This window comes from Dendrobates tinctorius, unplaced genomic scaffold (assembly GCF_039654945.1).
Source record: "Dendrobates tinctorius isolate UK_male_01 unplaced genomic scaffold, ASM3965494v1 ptg000134l, whole genome shotgun sequence".
Classification (NCBI taxonomy): domain Eukaryota; kingdom Metazoa; phylum Chordata; class Amphibia; order Anura; family Dendrobatidae; genus Dendrobates; species Dendrobates tinctorius.
Genome location: NW_027361802.1, coordinates 8,901,647 through 8,915,201, shown reverse-complemented (window position 1 = coordinate 8,915,201; position 13,555 = coordinate 8,901,647). Strand labels below are relative to the sequence as shown.

Below are 13,555 nucleotides of genomic sequence, written 5' to 3'. Positions count from 1 at the left end.
CGTTTTTTTTTTTTGTTTTTTTTTTAATATGCAGGAGCAGCTAATGAAAAGTCCCAATCTGCCGCTCCTGCTCTCACTGTAGTTAGCGGTAGCAGGTGTCAGATGATTGGAGCTGTAGTCCCATCAGCTGACACCAGTGACCGAAGGTAAAGTTTATATCTCCGATCACAGCTGAGCGCTCATGCTGTCCTTTGCCAGCGTGGGAACCGCGGCTCTCTGACCGGCGGGCATGATTTACCTGCCAATCAGAAGCGGTGTTTGCCACGCTGTCATGCACGAGAGCGTGAAGTCTGTGTTCGGTGTACATGCCCGAACAGTAGGTGTTTGGTACGGACGCCGAACTTTACTGTTCAGGTTCGCCCATCGCTAATGAACAGTCTATAATTTTAAGAGTAGGTTAATTTTAACATTGGGAGATGGAATATCAAAAATAAAAGCCATAAAATCACAATGTATAAATTATATAAATGGATTTGCATTTTGCAGTGAGAAATAAGTATTTGGCCCTTCTGGCAAACATGACTTAATACTTGGTGGCAAAACTCTTCTTGGCAAGCACGGCAGACATTTTTTGTAGTTGATGATGAGGTTTGCGCACATGTCAGGAGGAATTTTGGTCCACTCCTCTTTGCAGGTCATCTCTAAATCATTAAGATTTTGAAGCGGTCGCTTGGCCACCCGGAGCTTCAACTCCCTCCCTAAGTTTTCTATGGGATGAAGGTCTGGAGACCGGCTAGGCCACTCCATGACCTTACAGTGCTTCTTCTTGAGCCACTTTTTTGTTGCCTTGGCTGTATGTTTTGGGTCATTGTCTTGCTGGAAGACCCAGTTACGACTCATTTTTAATGTCCTGGCGGAGGGAAGGAGGTTGTCACTCAGAATTTTACGGTGCATGGCTCCATCCATTCTCCCATTGATGCAGTGAAGTAGTACTGTGCCCTTAGCAGAGAAACACCCCCATCCATGCTTGACAGTGGGTACGGTGTTCTTTGGGTCATAGGCAGCATTTCTCTTCCCCCCAAACACGGCGAGTTGAGTTAATGCCAAAGAGCTCAAATTTTTTTTCTCATATGACCACAACACCTTCTCCCAATCACTCACAGAATCATCCAGGTGTTCATTAGCAATCTTCACACGGGCCTGCACGTGTGCCTTCTTGAGCAGGGGGACCTTGCGGGCACTGTAGGATTTTAAACCTTTACGGCGTGATGTGTTACCTCTAGCTAGCACATGGCGGGCTGTGCTGCCTTCCAACGAAATGCCTCCCCACACCATTACTGACCCACTTCCAAAGAATTCATGCAGGAGGATGTTGCAGGCAGCAGAACGTTCTCCATGGCGTCTCCAGACTCTGTTACGTCTGTCACATGTTCTCGGTGGGAACCTGATCTCATCCGTGAAGAGCACAGGGTGTCAGTGTTGAACCTGCCAATATTGGTGTTCTCTGCAAATGCCAAATCGCTCTGCACGGTGTTGGGCTGTAAGCCCATCTATAATAATAAATGCCCTAAGCAGCTTCCGGTTGTAACAACTTCCGTCCAGTTGTAACCGGTGACGTCACCGCACACCTCTTTCCATGTTAACCCTCAACACACCACTCCTCCTCAACACACACACTCCTCTCACCTTTCACCATCTCCACTCACGTCCACTCACTCCTTCACTCCACATACGACCCTTTCTCTCACTCCGTCTCTCATACTCACGCCGTCATCGCTGCTGATCCACGATCCTCGACATCTTTTTCCGCCGGCGCCATCCTGGATCCAGACGTCCTCCACGCCGGCGACATGTTCTTGCGGCGACGCCATTTTGGATCTGCGAAATCCCGCGATAGTCAAGATGGCGTCGCCGCAAGAACATGTCGCCGGCGTGGAGGACGTCGGGATCCAAAATGGCGTCGGCGAAATCTCGCGAGATTTCGCCGACGCCATTTTGGATCCCGACTGCATCCACGCCGGCGACATGTTCCTGCGGCGACGCTATTTTGGATTGGCGAAATCCCGCGATACTCAAGATGGCGTCGCCGCAAGAACATGTCGCCGGCGAGGACAACGTCGGGATCCAAAATGGCGTCGGCGAAAACTCGCGAGATTTCGCCGACGCCATTTTGGATCCCGACGTCGCCCACGCCGGCGACATGTTCTTCCGGCGACACAATCTTGATTATGGCGGGATTTCACGATACTCAAGATGGCGTCGCCGCAAGAACATGTCGCCGGCGTGGACAATGTCTGGATCCAGGATGGTGCCGGCGGAAGATGATGTCGGGGATCGTGGAGCAGCGGCGATGACGGCGTGAGTATGAGAGACGGAGTGACAGAAGGGGTCGTATGTGGAGTGAAAGAGTGAGTGGAGATGGTGAAAGGTGAGAGGAGTGTGTGTGTGTGTTGAGGGTTAACATGGCAAGAGGTGTGATGCTATCGCATCCTCCCGATGCGATAGCATCGGGCCATAATCTAGTATTTACATATGCACCATATGTGCAAATGGTAGTAGTATATAAAGTACCTTAATACAAATGGCTTTTCTTGGCTGTAAAAGTATGGCTGAGCTGCCTTTTAAAAGGTTAATTCTGAAGCTGTGTTTTCCCAAAGAACCGTGCCGAAAGAAGCACTCTACTAATTTACTCAATATGTAATTCTGATATGAATCATCATGGCATTACAAAGAAAACATCTCATTTTCAACAGGAGATAGACATCAATGAGAAAAAGAACACAATGTAATATTTCATCACAGGATGAGGATCCAGAGTATTTATATTAGGAGAGCCTGAGCACGGCAGCCAATTTGTTTACTTCTGACAAACCTAATTGCCATAATTAGAGTTGTCAATTCTGTTTGTAATTAAACATGACACCAAAAAACTAATGCTGAAAAATTAATGTTATTTACACTTTAGGACCTGAGTAGCATCACTAATTTATTGAGGTCACATAAGAGATTGCCAAGGACATGAGCTTGTGAATGTGGGGACTTCATGGTGGTTTATGATGACATAATTGGCACTGTTAGTGACATTTTCCACTCCTACTAGCAAAGGGATGGTTATTAAGCTCCTCAAACTCCCACATCGATGGTCTCTGTCAGGAGTGAAAGTGATGATGTACCTCCCACACGGTTACCTGACTGCTGAGTTCATTGATTGTCTGGAAGATCAGGTGACTGATAGATGGATTTTGAGGAGATTACTGATACTAGGTTTCAGAGAAATACATAGGAATTTTTTACTTTCCGACCATTCCTTGACTCTAGCCACTTTTAAAAGAAGGGATGGAAAACTGCCACTATAGGTGATGACTTCACAAGGTATAGGAGGTTATTAAATAACTTACAGGACACTTTGGGTGTCATAATGTCACAAGGTCTGGAGCTTTTAGGTGAACGCTAGATCACCAGCCTTACCTGCTGTGCCAGTCTTTGTGTGAGCAGTACCTGCCTGCACCAGACGTGCCAGTCTGTAATCCATCCATACCTGCCTGCACCAGTCGTGCCAGTCTGTATACCATCAATACCAGCCTGCACCTGCCGTGCCACTTTGCGCACCAGCCATACTTGCCTGCACCAGCTGTACCAGTCTGTGTGCCAGTCTGTATACCAGCTTTACTTGTTTACAACTGCTGTTTCTCTCAGTATTCTTGTCATACCTGCCTGTACTTGTAAAGTCCATCTAGTCTTGTTCATTCCATCTACCTGCCCCTTTGGGGGTCAGCCACCGTGTGTCTGAGGTCTGGAGTAGCACCTGGAGACTAATGGGAGTCAAGTCTAACCCCACCATCAGGGGCTCTAGTGAAGAATCAGATGTTCACCTAATTACGCCCCTCCATGCTCTTCTCGGATCACGGCACAGTAGTTCTACCACTCCCGTTATAGTACGTTACAAGGACAGGGTTTCTTGTGGCGAGACAAGTCTTGTAAGGTTCTATAGCCAGTGAATGAAACGTTGGGAGCCTCAGTGTTATTGTTGTTTATGTGGAACATGTGGCGATGACACCATTTATTTTACTCACCCCAGGCCACTTTAGTTTATTTTTTCATTATCCAGATCTGATGCTTACGTGTCCATTTTAGATAGGTGGACAGATGTCTATAAGTCCTGCTGTTTTGGAGATGGTCTCAACCAGTCATTTAGCCAGCACAATTTGTCTGATCAATGTAAATTGGCTACAGTGTATATGTATTTTGCAGTCTCTAATAGTAAAATGCGATGCATAAAAAAGATGGAATGGGCCATACATACAACAAGGATGATGTACATACAGGGCTCAAAGAGAATACATAACACTTACCAAATGACAGCTGGGTACACTGGACACAAATTGAGCACCTTGGCATCCTAATATGAAACCAGCCAGGTTCAATAGTACACACACAACCGACAGCATGACAAAAAGGTTTACCTTGTAGAATGGAAGAAAAGGAACAGACATATATTATATAGTTAGGTTATGTTTACATGCAGTAACTAATAATTGCCATCAAAATAATGGAAACATTGATGAAACTCTAAAGGTAAGTATAATTTATTGGAATTCCATTGGTCACCATTGTCATCGGTCATATGACTGATTTATGGGCGGGAGGTAGGGAGCAAACAAGCGCAATAGGGTCTTATCTGACAGCAAAGGAATTATTTTAAACATAATTTGCTAATCTGATACAGTTGTGTGCCACACAAGATTTTAAGAGTAATCAGATGCTGCAAATCGCTAGGTTGACAGACCAGATTTGAGTGATGAAAGAAAAATGTAAGATTATTAAGCCCTGTTGGAGGAACGATAAAAACCCAGGATACGAAGAGCTGTATTTTTGCGGTTATATTTATTGACGCGTTTCGATGTATAACCCCCTTCTTTTTCAGGATACAACCACATATCTGTGTTATACTTTGAAACTTGTTGATAAATAAAACCGTATCTTGGTTCTTTATCTTTCCTCCAGAAAAATAAATCCACATTTTTCCTTCATAACACGAATCTGGCATGATTAATTTGGCAGAGTTATGAACGAACAAGAGGCACAACACCTATGTTAACAGAGCCTTAGGGCGCTTTCACATCTGGTTCTGTGTCCAAGTCGGGATACACGTCCAAAATCACTAGCAAAATGCGGTCCAGACACATGCGCCGACAGGGCCATAGACCTAGTGAAAGTGCACTTTTTTTGGGAGTGTATGCTTAGAGGAGGCAGACTCTCAGACACAGTTTCCGCCTCCTGTAGGCATATACTCCCGAAAATGGTGCTCAGCACAGTGCTTGTTCTCTCTGCCTTCACCATTACAGTCTAGGCCCCGTTTGCGCATGCGTCCGTAACCCATTTTGTGGGTGATTTCGAACGTATGCCCCGACGGGGACAAAGAACGCATTGTGAAAGCCCACTGACACTTAGCAAAGATGTTATTCTCTCAGAAGATTCAGAGCCTGGGCAACTCATGCTTTTCTAAATGATTATTATGGACTCTAATATGTCCCCAATGCTAACCAGCTAGTCTGTTTTTTTTTGTAAAATACATCACCCTTAAACCATTAAAAGTAGTTCCTGCAACTTCAGGTGAGTTTTGTACTTTTTAATACTGACATGGGGTGTCTTTGAAGGGGTTGTCCACTTCTAGGATCCTGTACCAATATCAGACATGCAACAACAAGCAGATGTTACCAGCTCTTATATCTGTCTAATTTAAACAGTGTATAGAGCTGAACACTACCTGTCAGTCACACTGTTTAGTGGTCATTTTCTGGTACTGCAGAACAGCTCTTAATCGAATGGGTAGAAGCAAGATTTCTGAAGAAAAACAAAATCAGAAATCTTACTTTTTCACACTTGCCACTAAAGCTCAATACTACATTCATACTTCCTGTTCTGTACAGAAAATGTTCCTGCAGTCTCATTATTATCAGAGACAGGATTACAATTAATGTTTCTACTTCTATAAACAGTAGATAACACAGGATCCACCATTCACAATAGGTGATGTCATAGCTCCCAATTTCCCAACAATGCTGTAAAACAAATCTATGAACTGCTGTTAATAGAGAAAAGCAGAAGCTCCTGCAAGATGGCATCATAATAATGTGCAGAAAACAGAATAAAAAAAATCTCCACTCAGAAAAATAATAAAAGTTCACTATCTGGTTTTAATTTGTACAATTATGCAACACATTCCCTTTAAGAGATTAAACATAGCTCTATGATACAAATATCCTCTCATCATACATTTTTGACATGTTCAAAATTAGCTACATGATTCAAAACCTTCAATTTTCCAAAAAGAAAGCCTGAGGATAGCAACAAGGCACAAGATAGGTATACTGATCATCAAAGGCTCGGGTGTATTTTCTGATGAGAAGGGTGAAGAAAGTGTAAGTTCACTGCAGTTAGCTAAAGAAGTAGAAAGCCAAATAGGGATGTGTTCTCAGTGACACAATACAGTGCACACTGCAGGGAAATGGCATGAATCAGGGTTCTCCACGAAGGAAGCCTCTCCTAAAGCGCATGCACAAAAAAAACCCGCTTACAATTTGCCAGGGCCAACGCTAATAAATTTGAAGACTATTGAATCTCTGTACTCTGGTGTGAGACCAAAATAAATGTTTTTATAACAGATTGCTTCAAAACTGTATGGTGTCATAAAGGTGAGGAGTACAAATAAAAAAAAAAAATACATGGTGCCTACAGAGAAACATGATGGTGGCATTTTCCTTATTTGGGGCTCCATGAGTTTTGCTGATGTTCGGGAGCTACAGTTATGGCGAAAAGTATTGACACCCCTGCAATTTTGTCAGATAATATTCAGTTTCTTCCTGAAAATGATTGCAAACACAAATTCTTTGGTATTATTATCTTCATTTAATTTGTCTTAAATGAAAAAACACAAAAAGAATTGTCCTAAAGCCAAATTGGATATAATTCCACACCAAACATAAAAAAGAGGGTGGACAAAAGTATTGGCACTGTAACTTACCTGTGGCACCTAACAGGTGTTGGCAATAACTAAATCACACTTGCAGCCAGTTGACATGGATTAAAGTTGACTCAACCTCTGTCCTTGTGTGTACCACATTGAGCATGGAGAAAAGAAAGAAGACCAAAGAACTGTCTGAGGACTTGAGAAACCAAATTGTGAGGAAGCATGAGCAATCTCAAGGCTATAAGTCCATCTCCAAAGACCTGAATGTTCCTGTGTCTACCGTGCACAGTGTCATCAAGAAGTTTAAAGCCCATGGCACTGTGGCTAACCTCCCTAGATGTGGACGGAAAAGAAAAATTGACAAGAAATTTCACGCAAGATTGTGCGGATGTTGGATAAAGAACCTCGACTAACATCCAAACAAGTTCAAGCTGCCCTGCAGTCCGAGGGTACAACAGTGTCAACCCGTACTATCCGTCGGCGTTTGAATGAAAAGGGACTGTATGGTAGGAGACCCAGGAAGACCCCACTTCTTACCCCGAGACATAAAAAAGCCAGGCTGGAGTTTGCCAAAACTTACCTGAAAAAGCCTAAAACATTTTGGAAGAATGTTCTCTGGTTAGATGAGACAAAAGTAGAGCTTTTTGGGCAAAGGCATCAACATAGAGTTTACAGGAGAAAAAAAAAGAGGCATTCAAAGAAAAAAACACGGTCCCTACAGTCAAACATGGCGGAGGTTCCCTGATGTTTTGGGGTTGCTTTGCTGCCTCTGGCACTGGACTGCTTGACCGTGTGCATGGCATTATGAAGTCTGAAGACTACCAACAAATTTTGCAGCATAATGTAGGGCCCAGTGTGAGAAAGCTGGGTCTCCCTCAGAGGTCATGGGTCTTCCAGCAGGACAATGACCTAAAACACACTTCAAAAAGCACTAGAAAATGGTTTGAGAGAAAGCACTGGAGACTTCTAAGGTGGCCAGCAATGAGTCCCAGACCTGAATCCCATAGAACACCTGTGGAGAGATCTAAAAATGGCAGTTTGGAGAAGGCACCCTTCTAATATCAGGGACCTGGAGCAGTTTGCCAAAGAAGAATGGTCTAAAATTCCAGCAAAGCATTGTAAGAAACTCATTGATGGTTACCGGAAGCGGTTGGTCGCAGTTATTTTGGCTAAAGGTTGTGCAACCAAGTATTAGGCTGAGGGTGACAATACTTTTGTCTTGCCCATTTTTGGAGTTTTGTGTGAAATGATCAATGTTTTGCTTTTTGCTTCATTCTCTTTTGTGTTTTTTCATTTAAGACAAATTAAATGAAGATAATAATACCAAAGAATGTGTTTGCAATCATTTTCAGGAAGAAACTGAGTATTATCTGACAAAATTGCAGGGGTGTCAATACTTTTGGCCACAACTGTACATTTCATTGATGGTATCATGAATTCACAGATGTACTGCTCTATATTGAAAGGGATGAACCTACCATTACTCAGAGCCCTTGGTAGGTGTGCACTTTTCCAACATGACAATGTCAACACACATCTAAGGCCATGATTGCATTTCTGAAGAACAGGGTGAAAGTAGTTCAAGTATGGACAAGTATGCGCATAGCATTCACTACATATATGTGGGATGAGGCATAGATCCCACACTCATAGCTCTAAAGTTGTGACCATATACATTTTAGGGCCATTCTTAGTCTTTACCACATATGGTTCTGATTTGGTAAATCGTAATAGTATTCATATATCCATTGATTATTATGTCATCTTAATCCATAATTATATCAATAGCATTATGTTTCTCTAGATAATGGAGCACTTTTAATTATTTACTAATTGTGGAGCCCATTCTTTTTAGCACCTGTTGATTTAAATCTTTAATGAATGCCTCTTATTGCTAAGCTTGACATTTTGCATTATTCCTTGAGACATGTTCACAGTATGACTATTTTGCTTATTGTCAGAGCACCTGCTGAGCAGCGATCAGGCGCGGTCTCTTTTTATATGGATTGCAATGGAAATTAATTAACTCCAACTGAGATTCCCCTCTGGGATAGAGCACATATGCATGGCATCCATATTGGGAGTGCAGTCTACCTTTTGCTTTTCTGTACATATACAGTATGTGCTTCTCACTAAATTAGAATATCATCAAAAAGTTAATTTATTTCAGTTCTTCAATTCAAAAAGTGAAACTCAAATATTATATAGAGTCATTACAAACATAGTGATCTATTTCAAGTGTTTATTTCTGTTTATGTTGATGACTATGACTTACAGCCAATGAAAACCCAAAAGTCATTATCTCAGCAAATTAGAATACTTTATAACACCAGCTTGAAAAATGATTTTAAAATCCAAAATGTTGGCCTACTGAAATGTATGTTCAGTAAATGCACTCAGTACTTGGTCGGGCTCCTTTTGCATCAATTACTGCATCAATGCAGCATGTCATGGAGGCGATCCGCCTGTGGCAATGCTGAGGAGTTATGGAAGCCCAGGTTGCTTTGATACCAGCCTTCAGCTTGTCTGCATTTTTGGGTCTGGTGTCTCATCTTCCTCTTGACAATACCCCATAATTTCTCTATGGGGTTAAGGTCAGGTGAGTTTGCTGCCAATCAAGCACAGTGATACTGTTGTTTGAAAACCAGATATTGGTACTTTTGGCAGTGTGGACAGGTGTCAAGTCCTGCTGGAGAATTAAATTTCCATCTACAAGAAGCTTGTCGGCAGAGGGAAGCATGAAGCGCTCTAAAATTTCCTGGTAGACGGCTGCGCGGACTTTGGTCTTGATAAAACACAGTGGACCTACACCAGCAGATGACATGGATTTATTGAACAGCTCATTTACGTATAAGAAAAATGTGGATTTCTCTGGAATAGTACATCAGATTGCAGATCTCCAAGTACCATTTTATTTAGTTTCCTATGACCTACATGTCTATATAGATGGCTTAGGAGCAGGGGTGGATTAAGGGTAGCCAGGGCCCCGGGCTGTTCAGACTCTGTGGGCCCCTCGGTCATGTGATGGGATCACGTGACGAGGTCGGGAAGTCACTAGTTTTCAGGACGCATACGGTGCGTCAAGGAGCGGGAAGGGGTTAAATACTGAGGTAAAAAACTCAGCAAATACACAACATGTGCACGAGGCCTCACAAATACTGTGGTAAAAAACACAAAATACTCAGTGTGTCCATGAGGCCTTACAAATACTGAGTGAAAATCTCACCAAATACTCAGCGTGTGCACGAGGCCTTATAAATACTGAGGTAAAAACTCACCAAATACTCAGCATGTGCACGAGGCCTTACAAATACTGGAAGGCTTCCACCCAACATCTAGTCCTGACTCACCTGTACCTAACATCGAAACCAGCTAATAGTCTGCAATCACCTGCTGACCTAGACCCATGACCTGTCAGACAAGTTACTTCACATGAGTAACACAGAGGCTTCTGCTTCATGAAGTTCCCCAGATAGAAGAAGCAGCCTCCGGTGTGCAGCCTGTGGCCGGATACACAGGAAGAGACGCTACTCGTCAAAGGCTGTGACCAACATGGCAGCAGAGGGGTTAACGCCACAGACAAGTCGCCGTCACCTCACACACTGGACACGACGCTGCATCTGGCGACGAACAAGCGCACATTGCGCAATGTTAGTCATGTCCCAGATGTTCAGAATGTGGAGGACCAAGGGGGGACAAAAAAGACCCCAGGATTGACACAGGAGCATGGGAAAGTGGATGGCGGCCGGAGGGGCAGGGTTTATATATGGGTCGGAGTAAAGAGATATATATATATATATATATATATACACACACACATATTACTACATGCGGGCAGTGCACACATGCTCAATCCTTTGGTTGTATAACTTTTAACTGGTCAAAACATTTATCTCAGTAGGCCAAGAAAGAAATGTGGCAGGAATAAAGTACACCTCATAGTAACTTATGTGTGAGGCAGAGGTGACAAGACCCGCCATCTCGTGCCCACCTTACTAGAGGTGCGCACTGCCCACATATAACAAAGTTGATGCAGACGACTTCCACTATAATGATTGGTTACCGGCCGCCCGACCACACCCATTTCACAACTAGTCACACCCATGTCCACGACTAGAGTTGAGCGACTTTAGTCGGATCGGGTTTCATGAAACAAAATTTGTTTCAGATGAAACTGGTCCGACTAGGGCAAAAAAAAGTCGGAGTTTCGTCCGAAAACCAACCCCAATGCGAGTCAATGGGAAATAAAAGTCAGCATTGAGCGGCTTTTGTAAGCGCGGTGATTCCGTATGTGTTCATTGAACCATGCGGAATCATCGCATCCTATACATTGGACGGTGATATTTATCTTACAGAGACTGAGCATCTCCGCAAGATAAATAGCCATGCTGCAGTCTAGAAAGACACGTCGCATGTCCGGTTACGCAGGAAAGCCGCGGGTGTCCCTGCACATATAGTGGAGATGGGATTTCATAAAATCCCTTCCACTATCCTGGAACGTTTGGACGCTGCTGCTGTACGCAGCGTCCAATCCGCAGCGTTTACTGACCGTGGAAATATACCCTTAGTGTATGTTCATATTTGTCATAATTTCAGCATTGTGATGTGTATTTTATGCATCATCCATGTGCTCAGTGTCTGCCTGTGAACTGCTATTCCCTGTCTGAGGGCACTGCAAGCGTGAGAAAGTTCTCCTGCTCGCGGTGCCGTCAGACAAGTCCTGCGGGTTCACTGCCAATGAACTCCCTTCACCTATGTGACATCAGCACGAGTGCCGCAGGAAATTTTTGATTAATTAAATACATGTACAGTAAGCTGCACACTCACAGTACTAATTGTATTTGTCACTGACATCTATATATCTACCTATTCTATGTGTATTTACTGTATGTAATCCATCCATTCTATCCGGTCGGCTCCTGCAGTGATTTTACAGTACACGGCAGATGAACTGCCAGCTTTTCTTCTATCTATATATGTTTAAAATATCAACTTCCTGTTTTTGGCACATTAGTATATGAGAGGGGGGAAACTTTTCAAGATGGGTGGTGACCACGGTGGCCGTTTTGAAGTTGGCAATATTGGATCCAACTTTATTTTTTTGATGGGAAGAGGGTCATGTGACACATCAAACACAAGAAATGACACATCAAACACAAGAAAAACAATGGTGTGCTTGGTTTTAACATAACTTTATTCTTTCATGAGTTATTTACAAGTTTATGACCACTTATAAAATGTGTTCAAAGTGCTGCCTATTGTGTTGGATTGTCAATGCACACCTCTTCTCCCACTTTTGACACACTGATTGCAACACCACAGAAGAAATGCTAGACTATGGGGGTCAGCTTCCTTGAAGGAATGCTTGGTCCTGACACCATCTTGCTGGAAAAACTCAGGAAACGTGCCATCTACAGTGCATAAAGAGGGCAACACAATTACAGATATCCAGTGGTATTGACGTTTCTATTGATGAAGAATGGCCCACTATCTTTGAACCACATATACCACACCATACCATCAATTATGGGTGTCAGGTCCGAGCATTTCTACATTCCTACATGAACTGTTTCCTGGAAAGTGGATTGGTCATCGTGGGCCAGTTGAATGGCCACCATGGTCTCCCGATCTGACCCCCTTAGACTTTTATCTTTGGGGTCATCTGAAGGCAATTGTCTATGCTGTGAAGATACGACGAGATGTGCAGCATCTGATACTGGAAGCCTGTGCTAGCATTTCTTCTGTGGTGTTGCTATCAGTGTGTCAAGATTGGGAGAAGAGGGTTGCATTGACAATCCAACACAATGGGCAGCACTTTGAACACATTTTATAAGTGGTCATAAACTTGTAAATAACTCATGAAAGAATAAGGTTACGTTAAAACCAAGCACACCATTGTTTTTGTGAAATTCTCAATAAGTTTGATGCGTCACATGACCCTCTTCCCATTGAAAAAATAAAGTTGGATCCAAAATGACGGTCTTCAAAATGTCTGCCATGGTCACCACCCATGTTGAAAAGTTTCCCCCCCTCCCATATACTAATGTGCCACAAACAGGAAGTTGATGTCACCAACCATTCCCATTTTATTTACGTGTATCCATATAAATGGCCCACCCTGTATAAACAGTATATGTGTGTCACTGACATCTATATATCTATGTATTCTATGTGTATATATCTATTCTATTCTATCCTATCATGCTGTGATTTTACTGAACGCGACTTATGAATTTCCGGATTTTATTCTATTTCTTATCGAATGTTACTTCCGATTTAAAAAAAAAAATGCTCATGTTCCCGATTACGAATCAGAATGTACCATATTTGTCCCAAATTCATGTTTGGCGAACATTTTCTTAACAAATTTGCTCACCTCTTGTGGTGACGTGTTTCTATTTTACTTTTCCTCCGATTGTTCCTCTCCTGATCTTGGCTTACAAACACTGAGGCGAAAAACACTCATCGTGTGCACTTGGCCTAAATTTGGTTTCAAATGCTAGTAAATCTCTATGAATGGAATGTTTATGCAGGATGGATAAGCTGTGGATATTGTGTACTGACTTGCATGTGGAAAATCTCTAGTGTATTATTGTAGCAGCAAAATGAATAAAATGTTAACAAATCTTATCCACACAATGTGAC

At 42.8% G+C, this 13,555-nt stretch overlaps 1 protein-coding gene and 1 long non-coding RNA gene across 3 annotated transcripts in view; one reads left to right on the top strand and one right to left on the bottom strand.

Annotated features, from left to right (window-relative positions):
• The window catches only part of ENTREP1 (endosomal transmembrane epsin interactor 1), a 208,633-nt gene that overhangs the window by 128,785 nt on the left and 66,293 nt on the right, over nt 1-13,555 (bottom strand). For both annotated transcript variants that reach the window (XM_073543712.1, XM_073543709.1), the window contains exon 3: nt 4,293-4,403. In XM_073543712.1, the coding sequence (XP_073399813.1) occupies nt 4,293-4,403 (111 nt within the window). The remainder of the gene's footprint in view (nt 1-4,292; nt 4,404-13,555) is intronic.
• The window catches only part of LOC141048272 (uncharacterized), a 60,572-nt gene that overhangs the window by 1,597 nt on the left and 45,420 nt on the right, over nt 1-13,555 (top strand). The window lies entirely within an intron of this gene.